Here is an 18040-nt window from a genome sequence, read left to right as displayed (position 1 = left end):
TAGCAATAACAATTTGATAAGAAGAACTTACCTTTTCTTCTCAGTTATTTCTGTTTATTTCTACTTATTTGATTGTTAGTATAACTTTTGTAATCATATTTATTTTAAAAATATATCCACCCCTCTGACCTAATTCACTGACCCACAAGTCTAAAGGAAAGCTGGCTCTGGTCAACACGCAGAAACAGACCCTTGCTTGTTTCTGGGAGGAAGGAAAGTCAGCATCTCTGGTATCTGAAAACAGCAACTTACCTTGAGATTGTTTGCCTCCTATCTGGTGGAGGCTGAGAAGAGGGAATGCCACCAAAGAATCTCCTTGAAGGAAGTGAAAAGCTTAAGTTGGTCATTTCCTTTTGCATTGTTTTTGGTAGGCATTTTGCTGGACACAGGAGACAACTGACTGTACAACTGACATTAATCTCTGTGAGGAAAATCACTGTTGCTAGTTATGGGACCACTGGATTCACAGAAAGCCGCTGGCTGGGGAGAAGGGCCTGGAAAGGACTAGAGAGTTTCAGCAATAGAGAGACTTCTTGTTATGTGTAAATCCAGTTGTCTCTGAGTTACCCTGCTTCCTTTTAACTCCCATTCTTTCTATTTCTTGATCCCAAGTGATTTCATATGTTTCCTGCTTTAGAGGTTTCACTTCACTGAACCTCAGGCTTTATTTGTGTGTGTGCTCCATGCAGATGGGTGGTCTCTTGAAAGTGTCTCACCAGATTAATACATGCAGCTGTAAGAGCTCCCACTCCAGCTCAGAGCATAGCTGAGAAAATGTGGAATGTGAAGAAGCCGTGTTTGGGTGAGAGGAAGGCAATAGTACCAGATCCATTCATTTACTCACTCTCTGACTCACTGATCAAATATTATATATTCCTCCTCCATTCCGGGCACTATGCTGAGCATCCCACACATGGGATGATCTAGACTCTGCCCTCAAGAAGCTTAGTGCTATAGAGAGACAGGCTTAAAATAAATATTAAAATATAAGGAGTTGATTGCTTTAGTGAAAGCATTATAAAGTGCAGTGGAAAAACAAGGCAGGGCAATCCTGAGGCTGCCCAGGAATTCCAGCAGAGCCTCACACAGCTGAAACTTAGGGATAAGGAGAAAGGTAAGGAGAACATAGCATGCTTGAGGAGCTATAAGAGGGCCTGTTCTGTGTCCCTGGAGCTGAAGATGAAAGGTGGGAATCAGCTGGAGGTGAGTCTGTAAAGGTAGGCAGGGGCCACCTCAGACCGAGCTTGGTCCTTCACATTAGATTAATTATACATTATACTGTAATGAGTATGGGGCTCTGGAAGAAATCTGAGGAAGGAAGTGACAGGCTCAGATCTGCACACTGGAAGGTCAAACTGCAGCGGAGTGGAGAGGAGATGTGAGGACAGTGAGAGCTAAAGCCAGGTTAAGAAGAAACGGTGCTGAACTATGGCAGTGGCAGCAGGGGTGTAGTGGAGGAAGGGGAATATGTATATGAGCAATTTAGACTATACCAATAATTGTTGAAGTTCTCACATGGGCTTCTTTCTATTCTAGTATATTATGTAGTCAAAAAAATTTTGGTGGGGGGGCTTGAAATATCTGAAACTAAATGACCTTATAACATATACAATTACAATTAACATGGATATCACATGCCAACATTCAATTAGATTTTTTAATTCAATCTATCTATATAAATAAAAATGTAAATGTTCATTTGTTCAAAATCTTAAATCTCCAAAAGTTCTTCACTGATTGCTTTGAAATTTTGACAGAACATTGCATTTGAATATGCACTCTTTTTTATATATGTACTATTATATAGATATAGATGTCACACCTGTGACAGTTAAAAACATGCTTTTTTGAAAAACAGCACCATCTGTTGGACATAAAAGCAACACATGCTAAACTAAATATTTTACGATTCCATTTCAATGTTTCTGATTTATGATTCATTTACGTGCAGCCAGACTTGAGGATGCACGGTTGCAAGCACAGCGATCACGTTCTGCAGGTTCAGATCTGCTTCATTCTCAACAGAATGAACGTGACAGGCTGAGAGTGGCTGAGAGACATCAACAAGAAACAGCAGATCAGTGTCTGCACTCCATCATCCTTTGCTACTGTTAATCTTCGTCCTCTCCCACCCTTTTTTGTTTTTGTTGTCACAATTTAAATTTGATTTTATTGTTTTCTTGGTGGAGCTTTTACTTGTGGTTTTGTTTTGTTCTTTGTATCTGGTTGAAAACCCCCCTTTAGTATTTCCTGAAGTGGGGTTTTTCTGATGATATATTCCCTCATCTTTCCTGTATCTGTGAATGTTTTTATTTCTCCTTCGTATTTGAAGGATAGCTTTGATGGGTATAGTATTCTTGGCTGGAAGTCTTCTCTTTCAGGACTTTAAATATTGGGGTCCACTCTCTTCTAGCTTGTAGAGTTTCTCTTGAGAAATCTGATGATAAACTAATAGATCTTCCTTTATATGTTGTATTCTTCTTTTCCCTGGCTGCTTTGAGAATTTTTTCTTTGTCGTTGGTTTGTGTCATCTTCATTATGATGTGCCTTGGAGTAGGTTTGTTGGGGTTAAAAAAACCTCAGTGTTCTGTTTGCTTCTTGAATTTGAGGCTTTAGTTCTTTCCACAGGCTTGGGAAGTTCTCATCTATTATTTGTTTGAATATGTTCTCCATTCTGTTTTCTCTCTTCTTCTTCTGATATACCTATTATTCTTATATTAGTCTTTTTGATGGAGTCAGACAATTCCTGTAGGGCTTTCTCATTTTTTAAAATTTTTGAGTCTCTCTCTTCTTCTCTAGGTTGTGCCTCAAGTTGCTTGTCTAATGCAACTAATGTTAGTCTATGTGACTAATCCTATCTTCTATCTGGCCTGTTCTATTAGCTAAGCTTGTTATCTCTTTTTTCAGTTAATGAATTGAGTTTTTAATCTCTGTTTGATTTGTTTTCATAGTTTCGGTTTCCTTGGTAATATATTCTCTGTGTTCGCTGAATTGTTTTTTGAGCTCCCTAACTTGCCTTTCTCTGTTTTCTTATATATCTCTGAGTATTTTTAGGATTTCTATTTTAAATTCTCTGTCATTTAACTCCAAAGTTTCCAATCTATTAAATATTTTCTCCATATATTTTTCCTCATCTATCTGTGCTACATCTCTGTCTTTTGTATCCATGATATTTGATTTCCTTTTCCTTAATGGCATCTGAGGGTGGTTTTGTTAATAACACTAAAGAGAATTAATAAAGAATAAGAAGTAAAAAAAAATTTTTTTTTTCTTTTTTCTCTTTCTCTTTGAGAAAATACCATGAAAAACTATGAATTATATTGTGCTAAATGGAGCAAAAACTACCTATAATGGAGGGCCTGAGTTTGGGAGAAGTGATAAAGGGGCAAAAAAGGAGGTAGGGACCCACAAAATGCAAAAAAGGAAAAAATTTGCATCAAGAATAAAATGATTTGCTTGTAAATAATGGTTGACTGAGAGATATAATGAAAGGGATAAGAAGGAAACAAGGGAAAAAGAAAAAAATACTATTATATTATGTGGAACAAAAACTAGGTTGGGAGGAATCCTAATAAGTTAAAAAGCGAAGTAAAAAGCACACAAAATGCCACCAAGAAAAAATTTGAGTCCCAAATAAAATAATTTGTTCATGAGTGAGGATCAAATGAGTGGAAAAGTAAAGGAGAAAAGAAGAAACTAAGAGAGAGGGAGAAATAAGAAAAAGAGAAAAAGGAAAAGAAGAAAAAAAAGAAGAGAGAGTTAAGAGTTTTGGAGTATAACCCTCATAGAGAGAAAGGAAGAAGAAAAGAAAAAAAAAGGGAAATGTAACGCTTATGGGTAGTGTAGTTCAAGTTGAAGACAGAAGAATAAGACGAGCAGAGAATAAAAGGGCCAAGGTGGAAGAAAAAAAAATAAAGACAAGAAGATGCAAGAAACAAAAAAAAGTAGAAAAAGTTATAGTCTATGGATTTTTCTTGATTTTGAGAGGTTATCTTCTTCCTTTTTCTTTCCTCTCCCTCTTCCTGGTCGGTGGCTCTGTACCCCAGGCTCTGTCCCTGTGGCACACTTAGGTAGGGATTTGCAGTTGATGAGTCTCTATGGTGATGTCATATACTAGGCTTCAGGGTAGTCAGGGCTTGTTAGCATTTGCAGGCTCCAACAATGGGAGAGTCAGTTTTCCTGGAGCCTCTCTCCTAGTCTCTCCTTCCTGAATTAGCAGCCTGATGATCCAGCTATGAGGTTGTCGCTGCCTCTGCCTTCATGTTCAGTGTGTGGGACTTCCAGACGCTCCAAGGATAGATTTTTCTGTCACTGGTTGTAGAACTTGTTGAAACTTTGGGGAGAGGTATCAGGAGTGCTCCTCATGGTGCCATTTCTCTGACGTCACTCAAATGCAACAAAGTCTTAATCTTCATAGATCTCACTTCATAGTGAGGGGACTCCAGAAGACTGTCTACATAATGAGCACTTGAGATCTAGTATCCATAGTGGAAAACTTAGAAAATCAGACAAATGAAAATCTTTTTAAACCACTGTCTAAGCACACCATCTGGATCATTGCGTTGACTCATTTTCCCTTCAAACAACAAATATGGCGATGACTAAGGCAACTTAAGCAACAGACTAAACTGCCCTACTTGTGGATCCTGTGGTCTTTAGTAAATGATAATTCTCCTGACTTGGGAAAAGATTTTTCCATATGAATGGAGATATAACATTATATTCAAACAATCCTCTGGGGTAGGAAAGGAATAAATGACATCTCATTTAATTAGACATTAAGAAAAGCTATAGATTAAAGACTTTTAAAAATACTTTAAGATACCATCACAATAGTGATCTATTTTGCTCCCTTAAAAGCTCTGTCCTCTTAATGTTGATAGAGGGAAAGTGACATAGTTCCTCTTTCTCTAAAATGTGTTTATTAGGTAACTTCTTAATTTTTGCTCACAGATGATACATTAGTCACTATTTTGTACAAAGGAATGGCTGAGGGCAATAAAGTTGTTATAAGAACTGTATGCAGTTTGAAATAACTGTGTTCTCTTTGCTTTCCACACTTAAAACAGCTTTCTCAGTTAAAATCTTTCTAGATTTCTAAATATCTGTATTTTTGCCTTTACTAATTAACCTTGTGAGTTTCTATTATTTTCAGAATGCAAGGCCCCCTCACCCTCTGCAAACCTAAAAAGTTCTTTCCTCTCAGAAGTAAATTGCAATGATTTCCCTGCTTATTTCTACCTCTCTATACAGCTGTCTTGTGTGACTGAGACTAAATATGGCCATTTTCCCAACCTTCAGCAGAGCTGCTCCTCCCACTGTGGAAGGCACGCAGGTTCCGAAGAGACACCACCATTTATACAGACACATAAGCCAAAATCTGGCATCATCCTTGATTCTTTCCCTTTCATCTTCACCCCTGTACTCAGTGTATTCCTATTTCTTGTCAATTCTTTCCTCTAAATGTTTCTCAGACCTGCTGACGTTGTTCCAGCCGTCTCCCTGGTCCTAACCCTAATGCAGACCGTCACAACTTTTCCAACAGATTTCTGCTTCATAATCCATCACTGTTATATTTATTACTTCCAGCAAACAGGGTGATCTTTTAAAAATGTCAATCTGACCGTGTCTGATTAACAGTACTTAATGTCCTGCATTGCCAAAAGAGTGGGGAACAGATTCCTCAATGTGGCTTCTGGGCCCCTCACGACCTGGCCCCAGCCTGCCTCTCACCATCATCTCTTACTCTCTCCTGACAATCAAGCCTTACCTAAATCTCAACATTTCCTGGATGCCACCATATTTTAAACCATTGTATCTGGCTCAGGCTATTTTTTTAGTTCACCCCCCCCCCATTCTTCTTCTCTTGGAAAAGGCCAGGTCTTCCCTGACCCTATGAGCCAGGTGGTTTCCTTCCCTTTGTTCCCGTATCCGCACTTGGTAACCATTTGCCCATGCCTGTCCTCCACTAGAATGCAAGTGCTAAGAGGAGGGGTCATCTTTTATTCATTCTAGCAACCCAAGCAATGAGCACAAACTAAATGTTTGTTAACCAAATGGGTAGTGTGATTCTAACTGAAAACTTGTTATTGAAAAGAATTGAGAATGAACATAATTATTAAAAAACATAAATTTTTTTTCAAAAGGCATAATTTGTCACATTTGATCTCTGGTAAATGTCTGTAACATTCCAGAGTTTAAATCTCAAATGTTAACTCTGTAGTCAAATTTGCATTTCATCAAACCTACAATCTAGTCTGGTGTTCAGCTGCCCAAGTTAACATCTGGGCCGACTCGTTTAATTTGACTGTCAGAGGTCAGCTTCCACAGCTGCTGTGGTGCTGCCTTGTCAATCATTTGCCTTTTAGATCAGAGTTTTATTGATTTGGAAGAGGAAAACAACAACCTTCAGAAAACTTATTTTTCAGTCTTTTAGCAGGAAACAACTAGCATTCTTCCCCATAGATGTGCATTTACTCTCTCTCAGATTGTGAATATTCTTTCCAAGAAAATGAAAACAGTGAATGGAACTTGAGGTTATATTTTTAAGTTTTAACTTTTCTTCAATAGATAAAATTTTAATACATATATGGTCTTTGAAAATACAAACTGAGTTTTCTTCAAAAGTTAAAAACTAAGAGCATATATATGTAACTCTATTTAACAAACATTCACCAAATAAACAAACAAAAACAAATGTTCACCAGACACTGCACTTATGATAAGTTCTGTGGCAGAATTCTGTTTTAATGTATTTTATGATGTGTTTTGACTCTCTATTTCTTGTCACCCTGTGACCCTTCAGACAACAGTGGGACATTCTATTTGTATGTGTCAGTGAAGGGTTTTTACAGAACATTGGGGGGGGGGGGGAATCTATTTAAACTTTTAAGGCCTTAAGTTTCAAATCCTAAACCCTGAAATTTTGGGGGTATAACATTTTTTAAAACCATGCAAAGCTCATAGACACGGACCACAATGTAGTGACTTCAAGGGGAAGAGGAGGAGACGGAGGAGGGCAGAGGGGGATAAATGGTAATGGACAGAGAGCTGACTTGGGGCGGTGAACACACAATGCAGTGTATGACTAATGTGCTGTAGAACTGTGTCTGCAATCTGTATAATTATGTTAACCAGTGTCTCCCCAATACATTCAAGTAATAATAATAATAAAAGCCATGTAATCGGGGGAACATTTTCTCCATCTCGAAATTAGAAAAGGAATCTATGCCAAGAGAAAAGAAAAGGAGCAAAGAAGAGAGGAGGGGAGGGGAGGAGGGGAGCAGAAGAGGAAGGAGAAGGAAGAGAAGAGGAGAAGAAGGGAGAGGAAAGGAAAGGAGGGAAAAAACAGGGGGAGAGAGAGTAAGAGGGAAGCAAGAGGATGACACGCTGGAGGGCCCCATGCAGGGCCCCGTGCTCACCTCCCTGGACTCTGTGCTCACCTCCCTGGGCTCTGTGCTGTACCTCCATGGACTCTGTGCTGTACCTCCCTGGGCTCTGTGCTCACCACCCTGGGCTCTGTGCTGTACCTCCCTGGACTCTGTGCTGTATCTCCCTGGGCTCTGTGCTGTGCCTCCCTGGGCTCTGTGCTGTACCTCCCTGGACTCTGTGCTCATGTCCCTGGGCTCTGTGCTCACCTCCCTGGGCTACCTGTGCTCACCTCCCTGGGCTACCTGTGCTCACCTCCCTGGGCTCTGTGCTCACCTCCCTGGGCTCTGTGCTGTACCTCCCTGGGCTCTGTGCTCACCTCCCTGGACTCTGTGCTGTACCTCCCTGGACTCTGTGCTGTACCTCCCTGGGCTCTGTGCTCACCTCCCTGGACTCTGTGCTCACCTCCCTGGGCTCTGTGCTGTATGTACCTCCCTGGACTCTGTGCTCACCTCCCTGGGCTCTGTGCTCACCTCCCTGGGCTACCTGTGCTCACCTCCCTGGGCTCTGTGCTCACCTCCCTGGACTCTGTGCTGTACCTCCCTGGGCTCTGTGCTCACCTCCCTGGGCTCTGTGCTGTACCTCCCTGGGCTCTGTGCTGTACCTCCCTGGACTCTGTGCTCACCTCCCTGGACTCTGTGACCACCTCCCTGGACTCTGTGCTGTACCTCCCTGGGCTCTGTGCTCACCTCCCTGGGCTCTGTGCTGTACTTCCCTGGGCCCTGTGCTCACCTCCCTGGACTCTGTGCTGTATGTACCTCCCTGGGCTCTGTGCTCACCTCCCTGGGCTCTGTGCTCACCTCCCTGGACTCTGTGCTGTACCTCCCTGGGCCCTGTGCTCACCTCCCTGGGCTCTGTGCTGTATGTACCTCCCTGGGCCCTGTGCTCACCTCCCTGGACTCTGTGCTGTATGTACCTCCCTGGGCTCTGTGCTCACCTCCCTGGGCCCTGTGCTCACCTCCCTGGGCTCTGTGCTCACCTCCCTGGACTCTGTGCTGTATGTACCTCCCTGGACTCTGTGCTCACCTCCCTGGGCTCTGTGCTGTACCTCCCTGGGCTCTGTGCTCACCTCCCTGGACTCTGTGCTCACCTCCCTGGGCTCTGTGCTGTACCTCCCTGGGCTCTGTGCTGTACCTCCCTGGACTCTGTGCTGTATGTACCTCCCTGGGCCCTGTGCTCACCTCCCTGGACTCTATGCTGTATGTACCTCCCTGGGCTCTGTGCTCACCTCCCTGGGCCCTGTGCTCACCTCCCTGGGCTCTGTGCTCACCTCCCTGGGCTCTGTGCTGTACCTCCCTGGACTCTGTGCTGTACCTCCCTGGACTCTCTGTGCTCACCTCCCTGGGCTCTGTGCTGTACCTCCCTGGGCTCTGTGCTCACCTCCCTGGACTCTGTGCTCACCTCCCTGGGCTCTGTGCTGTACCTCCCTGGACTCTGTGCTCACCTCCCTGGACTCTGTGCTGTACCTCCCTGGGCTCTGTGCTGCACCTCCCTGGGCTCTGTGCTGTACCTCCCTGGGCTCTGTGCTGTACCTCCCTGGACTCTGTGCTGTACCTCCCTGGGCTCTATGCTCACCTCCCTGGACTCTGTGCTCACCTCCCTGGACTCTGTGCTGTACCTCCCTGGGCTCTGTGCTCACCTCCCTGGGCTCTGTGCTCACCTCCCTGGACTCTGTGCTCACCTCCCTGGACTCTGTGCTGTACCTCCCTGGACTCTGTGCTCACCTCCCTGGACTCTGTGCTCACCTCCCTGGGCTCTGTGCTCACCTCCCTGGACTCTGTGCTGTACCTCCCTGGGCTCTGTGCTCACCTCCCTGGACTCTGTGCTCACCTCCCTGGACTCTGTGCTGTACCTCCCTGGACTCTGTGCTCACCTCCCTGGACTCTGTGCTCACCGCCCTGGACTCTGTGCTGTACCTCCCTAGGCTCTGTGCTGTACCTCCCTGGGCTCTGTGCTCACCTCCCAGGACTCTGTGCTCACCTCCCTGGGCTCTGTGCTGTACCTCCCTGGGCTCTGTGCTGTACCTCCCTGGACTCTGTGCTCACCTCCCTGGACTCTGTGCTGTACCTCCCTGGGCTCTGTGCTCACCTCCCTGGACTCTGTGCTCACCTCCCTGGGCTCTGTGCTCACCTCCCTGGACTCTGTGCTCATCTCCCTGGGCTTGGTGCTGTACCTCCCTGGGCTCTGTGCTCACCTCCCTGGACTCTGTGCTCACCTCCCTGGGCTCTGTGCTCACCTCCCTGGGCTCTGTGCTGTACCTCCCTGGGCTCTGTGCTGTACATCCCTGGGCTCTGTGCTCACCTCCCTGGGCTCTGTGCTGTACCTCCCTGGGCTCTGTGCTCACCTCCCTGGGCTCTGTGCTCACCTCCCTGGGCTCTGTGCTGTACCTCCCTGGGCTCTGTGCTGTATCTCCCTGGGCTATGTGCTGTGCCTCCCTGGGCTCTGTGCTGTACCTCCCTGGGCTCTGTGCTGTATCTCCCTGGGCTATGTGCTGTGCCTCCCTGGACTCTGTGCTGTACCTCCCTGGGCTCTGTGCTCACCTCCCTGGACTCTGTGCTCACCTCCCTGGACTCTGTGCTCACCTCCCTGGGCTACCTGTGCTCACCTCCCTGGACTCTGTGCTCACCTCCCTGGACTCTGTGCTGTACCTCCCTGGGCTCTGTGCTGTACCTCCCTGGGCTCTGTGCTCACCTCCCTGGACTCTGTGCTCACCTCCCTGGACTCTGTGCTCACCTCTCTGGGCTACCTGTGCTCACCTCTCTGGGCTACCTGTGCTCACCTCCCTGGGCTCTGTGCTCACCTCCCTGGACTCTGTGCTCACCTCCCTGGACTCTGTGCTGTACCTCCCTGGACTCTGTGCTCACCTCCCTGGACTCTGTGCTCACCTCCCTGGGCTCTGTGCTCACCTCCCTGGACTCTGTGCTGTACCTCCCTGGGCTCTGTGCTCACCTCCCTGGACTCTGTGCTGTACCGCCCTGGACTCTGTGCTGTACCTCCCTAGGCTCTGTGCTGTACCTCCCTGGGCTCTGTGCTCACCTCCCAGGGCTCTGTGCTCACCTCCCTGGGCTCTGTGCTGTACCTCCCTGGGCTCTGTGCTCACCTCCCTGGGCTCTGTGCTCACCTCCCAGGACTCTGTGCTCACCTCCCTGGGCTCTGTGCTGTACCTCCCTGGGCTCTGTGCTTACCTCCCTGGGCTCTGTGCTCACCTCCCTGGGCTCTGTGCTGTACCTCCCTGGGCTCTGTGCTCACCTCCCAGGACTCTGTGCTGTACCTCCCTGGGCTCTGTGCTGTACCTCCCTGGGTTCTGTGCTCACCTCCCTGGGTTCTGTGCTCACCTCCCTGGACTCTGTGCTCACCTCCCTGGACTCTGTGCTGTACCTCCCTGGACTCTGTGCCCACCTCCCTGGGCTCTGTGCTCACCTCCCAGGACTCTGTGCTGTACCTCCCTGGGCTCTGTGCTGTACCTCCCTGGGTTCTGTGCTCACCTCCCTGGGTTCTGTGCTCACCTCCCTGGACTCTGTGCTCACCTCCCTGGACTCTGTGCTGTACCTCCCTGGACTCTGTGCCCACCTCCCTGGGCTCTGTGCTCACCTCCCTGGGCTCTGTGCTGTACCTCCCTGGGCTCTGTGCTGTACCTCCCTGGACTCTGTGCTCACCTCCCTGGGCTCTGTGCTGTACCTCCCTGGACTCTGTGCTGTACCTCCCTGGGCTCTGTGCTCACCTCCCTGGGCTCTGTGCTGTGCCTCCCTGGGCTCTGTGCTCACCTCCCTGGGCTCTGTGCTGTGCCTCCCTGGGCTCTGTGCTCACCTCCCTGGGCTCTGTGCTGTGCCTCCCTGGGCTCTGTGCTCACCTCCCTGGACTCTGTGCTGTATGTACCTCCCTGGGCTCTGTGCTCACCTCCCTGGGCTCTGTGCTCACCTCCCTGGGCTCTGTGCTGTACCTCCCTGGGCTCTGTGCTCACCTCCCTGGGCTCTGTGCTCACCTCCCTGGGCTCTGTGCTGTACCTCCCTGGACTCTGTGCTCACCTCCCTGGACTCTGTGCTCACCTCCCTGGGCTCTGTGCTCACCTCCCTGGACTCTGTGCTCACCTCCCTGGGCTCTGTGCTCACCTCCCTGGACTCTGTGCTGCACCTCCCTGGACTCTGTGCTCACCTCCCTGGGCTCTGTGCTGTACCTCCCTGGGCTCTGTGCTGTACCTCCCTGGGCTCTGTGCTGCACCTCCTGGGCTCTGTGCTGTACCTCCCTGGGCTCTGTGCTGCACCTCCCTGGACTGTGTTCAGCTGGAGAGAAGGCTGGAAACTCTTGATTGGATCGGTGATCTAAGTAAAGAGGAACCATCCCACCTTTCCCTGGTAGGGTTGCAAAAAGCAATGGAGCATCAGAGTTGTCCTGTGCTCATCATGTATCAGCTAAGATCTAATGAGGAAAACAGAAACAACTCTATTTAAAACTGAGGAAATTTAATTGTGGCAGGAAGTTGGCTACATGGGTAGAAGAGAAACTGAGAAACCAAAAGGATGATGACACAATCTAGGTTAGCAGCAGTGGGAAGCCACTATTAACCCAATGTTGAGAGTACAATGGGAAAAGATGGTGTTACTGGAGTCCAGGGACCAAGGTTACCCATGGAAGCTGCAACCACAGATGGCCTGACTAGACAGTCAATCATAAAAGAAATACAGTTGCTAATGATGATGCAAAGGAAGGTGGAAGACAACCCTGGCCTTTTCCTTCTGATCCTTCAGAAGCTCACAAATACCCCATAAGCACAAAGCCAACTAGAATCTAGCTACCATGAGTCAGCCATTCTATAGCAGAGTGAAAGAGGGGTGAGGTATGGTTTTGAGGGTAAATATACCCTGAGATCAGGAAAATGTCTCCAGGAGATGTCTAGGACTATGAACTAAGACAGCCTCACAGACTCCCCGTGCTCTTGACCCAGGAGAGCCCAGAGCAAAGCACATATGACAAGGGAACCTGAAGAATTGAAGGGGCCTTGATGCTGGACAAGGAAGACATGTAAGGATCTACTTAGACAGGCAACCAAAGACCAAATGGGCCTGAGAGATCTCAATGGATTCTAGCTTGGACAGAAGACAGGACTTGGCTTCACCATAATGAACTGGCTACATATAACTGTCCCCCACATCCACCCTCATATCACTGACACTCCAAGGAAGGGGAAAGAAAGCCATCTAGCAGAATGAAGGCTGAATCTAAATACACTCTTAAAGTAAGAGAAGAACCTAAACCAATGCACAGACATAGTCCTTCATCTAAAAGAACTCACTGAATGATGGGGAAGGATGGACACATAATACACGTCAGTGATGCAGTGAGAAACAGAGAAACGGGCCAGAGATGCACATAGAGAAGCCCCTGTGCTTGTCTGGAAGGTCGGGCTTCTCAGAGAAGGCGTCACAGACAGGTGATATTTGGTGAGTTTAATAGGGATTCAGCCGGTAGATGGAGGGAAGAGTCTCCCTCTGTTTTCTTCTTAGATCCCTCTTAATGTACTGATTCTCAAGAGAAGCCAGTACATTATTTATCTAACTACAGCCCATTAAAGTCTTTCAGAAAGAGAGCAAATCTCTCCGGTTCATTTTCTGTTTGATTAATAAATGAGGCAGTGCTAGAGTGATGGGATGGGTGTGCCTTCCATTTTGACTCTAAAGAGTGGCACCAGCACCTTGCAGGAAATGAGTTCCTTAAAGTATGTCCTTTTGTAGAGTTAATGAGGCTGTTTCTAGACTTCAGTTTTGAACTAGACTTAGATCACAAGGCACCCAGGTAGTCTTATCGAATGTGCAATCCACAAGAAAAATATTCTTAAGCCATCTAAAATATATGATTTCCACATTGACCAACTTCTATTGTGAAGCAAATTTCCGATCTGTCATGTAACACTCCACTCTTTCAGGACCCTCGCCGCAATATAGTATTTTGCCATTTTTAAAACAGAGAAACAAGACCATGATTTACAAATAAACTCATCTATCACTATTTCAGAAACAATACTCCTAAACTTGCCTTTAGTAATCTAATAATTTAAGAAATAAAAAGAATTATTGTTCTGTCCATTGTTCACAAGATGGGAAATGATTATATTATAGATACAATGTTATTAAACTGGTCTGAACACTTTATTTTTTACCTCATCAGAGACATCTGTTCCAGAGAGATCTATTGATATCAAGGAGAAGATGTTTATGATATATGCAATTCCTAAGTCAGTCAAATGTTCACAATTTCGTAAATTCAAATAGTTTAAGTTAGGGCAGCTGAAAGAAAGCAGCATGAAAGATTAATTTTAGCTTTTTAATTATACTGTCAGTAATAACTTCACATAAAAACTATCTGAGAAAGCAATTGCTATTAAAGCAAGGATTTCACTTTTCTCAACTTAAAAGTAAACTTAAAAGCGGAAAATAATTTGCCATTGCAAAGTTGGATAAAAGGGAGTGGATTCTTATATGACGTATAATTTATTTTTTTAAACATCCTATTTGTAAAATTTTTAATTTTTTACTTAGGTATTTTTAGAGAGAGAAAGAGGAAGGTAGAGAGATAGAGACATCTATCTAGTGTATCAGGCCAATGCTCTAACCAACTAAACTACCCAGTCAAGGCTCTTATTGCTATTTCTAATATGAAAAAATTTATCACATCCATATCATGTAAGTAACACAGTGAATGACCACTAAAAGTGTATGGTTAAGTGTCTCACTTATCCCTTCCTTATGAGTTTGCTACAGGAATTGAACTTGACCCTTAGTGTACACAAGACCCCTGATGAGCAAGAAGAATAAACTCACCAGGTAGAACATCTCTTAGGAAATGCTTGAGCAAAGAGATACATAAAGATAATATCCTTGAAAAATACAGGGAAGTCACTCATGACTATATATTCATAACTTCATGAATGACTCCATTTCAAACTTTCCCTGAGGTGAAATTAATAAGAAACATCTCAAATACAATCAAAAGATTAGTTTAGTCTATAACTTCAATCAATAACTTTTACTTGATTTCACCGAGTATTGGCCCAGCTTCTGGGCATCCCTGATGTTTTCCAAATGACTTGGAAGGTCTCTCGTATCTCTCTCTCTCTCTCTGTCTCTCTCTCTCTCTCTCTCGTATTTTTCTGAAGTGAGAAACAGGGAGGCAGAGAGACAGACTCCCGCATTCACCCGGCCGGGATCCACCCGGCATGTCCACCAAACAGCGATGCTCGGCCCATCTGGGGTGTTGCTCCATTCCAACCAGAGCCATTCTAGCTCCTGAGGTGGAGGCCATGGAGCCATCCTCAGCACCCGGGCCAACTTTGCTCCAATGGAGCCTTGGCTGCGGGAGGGGAAGAAAGAGATAGAGAGAAAGGAGAAGGGGAAGGGTGGAGAAGCATATGGGCACTTCACCTGTGTGCTCTGGCTGGGAATTGAACCCGGACTTCCACACACTGGGCCAACACTCTACCTCTGAGCCAACCGGCCAGAGCTCTTGTATCTCTTTTATTAGCAGATATACAATTACTAATGACATGATATAAATTTTTATTGTTTTCTCATACCTCTCTGATAGTTTCACAAAAGAGGCATCACTCAGATTGATACAGTTACTTAAATTTAGCTCTCTTATTTTTACGCTTGAAGGACCATCAAGAAATTGCTTTAGTCCCGTATCGCCAATTCTGTAGAAAAAGAATAAAAAAAGCTTTGTATGTGATTTGATATATAGTATATAGAATACTATTTATGTTTGGATCATGCTCTTTCCCCCTTGACATTGTATAGAGTGGAATGGTATAATGATGTAGGAATATAAAAATATATGTGTGTGTATTATAAACAAAAATCAGACTGGCCTTAGATTTCTCCTCTGCAACAGAATTATCAAACAAACATTTGATACAAAAATATAAACAAAAATACTATAAATATCCAAAACCAGTCTGATTTATTTTAATTTTAGTTATGAATTGTTAGTCAACATATAACATAAATACAAAATCAAGCAAAAAGAGCCTGACCAGTGGTTGCACAGTGGATAGAGCGCCAACCTGGAATGCTGAGGTCGCCAGTCCGAAACCCTAAGTTTGCCTGGTCAAGGCACATATGGGAGTCGATGCTTCCTGCTCCTCCCCATCCCATCCCCCTTTCTCTCTCCTCCAACAAATAAAACCTTTAAAAAATAAAATAAAATTTGGAAAAAAATTTAGAAATTCAAAAAGAATGCAATTAACATGCAATTTTGTGGTAGACTCAGCTTTTGCCAAAAAAGGGACATAAAATTTGAATACTAAAACGAATTCGCTTAAGTTCCACAGAATATGTTATAATATTAACATGCTAAACAACAGAACCTTCATCTTCCCCACCACCCTTACTACTAAGGAAAGAACTCAATTCCAAAAGGCAGAAATTGTGCACACCATAATTTTGTACCATGATGTCATAAAACTAAAAATAAATAACAAAGTGACAATTAGATATTGAAAATTTGAATACATCCTTAGTAACTAATTCTTGGATAAAGTGAAAATCATATAAATATTATAAAACTATATATTTTTCAAAAATTAATTTATATTAATATAATTTCAATTAATATCTCAATAGAATTTTCTCTGAAACTTGACAAAATTATTCTAAAGTTTATTTAGAAAATAAACCAGCAAAAATACTAACTTAAAAGAAGATTACTGATAAGGATATTCTCATCTTATTAGACATTAAAACATTATAAAGCAATAATAATGACAGATAACACTTACTGAGAACATATTATGTGCCAGACACAAACATTACATTAACTATGTGCACATTGCATTAATTAATGTAGGCACATTACATTATGTTAATTAATATATATATTACATTAATTAAGTACATTATATTTATTAACTGATTCTCACAATATTAAATATATACTTGGATTTTCCTCATTTACAGATAAAATACTATGCAAGATGAGACAGAAGACAGTTAAACTAAGGGAATAGAAAAGATTGCCTAAAAATAGACACACATACACTCTGTGTATGTTTATATGGGTATGTATGTATATTTGTATATATGAATGTATATTATAATCCAGGAGATATAAAAATTGTGCATGTATTTCAATTATGCAGGTAACGGTCCAAGTTCATTAGTTAATGCAATTAGTTCAATCCTGGTTGGGTCTTAGCTGGGGCTCTATCCCTAGACAGTCAGAGGCAGTAGCTCTGGCGTAAGCCTCTGGATGGAACGTCATTCAGCTCCTCAGGTGATTCTGACACCCTGGAATTTTATTTTTAAATCCTATATGTATTTTAATTTATCTTTCGGTTACCAATTCCTTATTTAAATGCCTTATAGCTGGGGTCCCCAAACTACAGCCCCAGGCCCGCATGCGGCCCCCTGAGGCCATTTATCTGGCCCCCGCTGCACTTCCAGAAGAGGCACCTCTTTCATTGGTGGTCAGTGAGAGGACCATAGTTCCCATTGAAATACTGGTCAGTTTGTTGATTTAAATTACTTGTTCTTTATTTTAAATATTGTATTTGTTCTCTTTTTTTTTACTTTAAAATAAGATATGTGCAGTGTGCATAGGGATTTGTTCATAGTTTTTTTTATAGTCTGGCCCTCCAAAGGTCTGAGGGACAGTGAACTGGCCCCCTGTGTAAAAAATTTGGGGACCCCTGCCTTATAGTGAAAGAATATAGTTTGTTGACATCAATAATTTATAAGTTGTGTGAACTTGCTTTAAAATTATACACATAATCCATTTTTTAAAGGATTGATGTGGGGATTGAGAAAATGTACATTCTTTGACTCTCAAGCTTATTGTTTTAGATGTAAAATTCCTCTTTTATAGATGAATTTTTAAAATCTAATCGGAAACTGATAAACCCCTATGTTTTCACCCTATGTCATACTTTTTCATATTTTCCGTCTTGTTTTTACTCTGCTGTCGTGGAAGTGTTATCTTCCAGCTCTGCACTTCTCTCCTCAGCGAGTTCTACTCTGCTGATTAGCAATCCACTGAGTTTCTTTATTGCAATAACTATAGTATATGTTTATTTCTGAAAGTTAGTTTTTTCAAATAAATTATTTTTATATTTTGTTGCCTGCTTGTATTTCTGAACTCATTACTTATTTCTTCAAACATATTAGACATTGTTACTTAATACTCTGCATCTGGTTGTTCTAATATATGAATTATTTGAAGGTCAAATATATTTTTCTGTTTCTGGTGACTCCTCATGGTGACTCGTATCTTTGTACATTTGATGTCCTCTAATTGTGAACACCTATTTATTTGATCTTAATCTATAGGAATCCTGAAGGCCTACACAGAAGATGCTCCTCCAGAGAAGCTTTGAGCTAACTTCTTCCAGAAACCTGGGTGCTTCCTACCTGAATCCCATCCTGTCCCCCTTGAAGAGGTGCAGACATTGCAGAAGTCTCAGGTTCTACTTCCCTATCCTGAGTCTTGCTAAAACTGATTCTCTCAATGCAACGTTGAAATGAACACTTATGCGCAGAGCAGCTCTGTCCTTCATGTTTGTTTTCACCTTAGAGAGTCTGTTCACTGAGACGGTGGTCCAGAATCAAGATATTGGATATTGGGT

At 43.8% G+C, this 18040-nt stretch overlaps 1 protein-coding gene across 1 annotated transcript in view; it reads right to left on the bottom strand.

Moving 5' to 3' along the window:
* Positions 1-18040, bottom strand: part of FBXL13 (F-box and leucine rich repeat protein 13) — a 273369-nt gene that overhangs the window by 54581 nt on the left and 200748 nt on the right. The window contains exons 16-17 of the mRNA XM_066353904.1: positions 14996-15115; positions 13583-13709 (exon numbers count right to left, since the gene is read on the bottom strand). Of these exons, the coding sequence (XP_066210001.1) occupies positions 13583-13709; positions 14996-15115 (247 nt within the window). The remainder of the gene's footprint in view (positions 1-13582; positions 13710-14995; positions 15116-18040) is intronic.

This window comes from Saccopteryx leptura, chromosome 12, assembly GCF_036850995.1.
Source record: "Saccopteryx leptura isolate mSacLep1 chromosome 12, mSacLep1_pri_phased_curated, whole genome shotgun sequence".
In the NCBI taxonomy this organism is placed as follows: domain Eukaryota; kingdom Metazoa; phylum Chordata; class Mammalia; order Chiroptera; family Emballonuridae; genus Saccopteryx; species Saccopteryx leptura.
The sequence above is the reverse complement of the archived record's forward strand: the minus strand, read 5'-3'. Positions and strand labels throughout refer to the sequence as shown.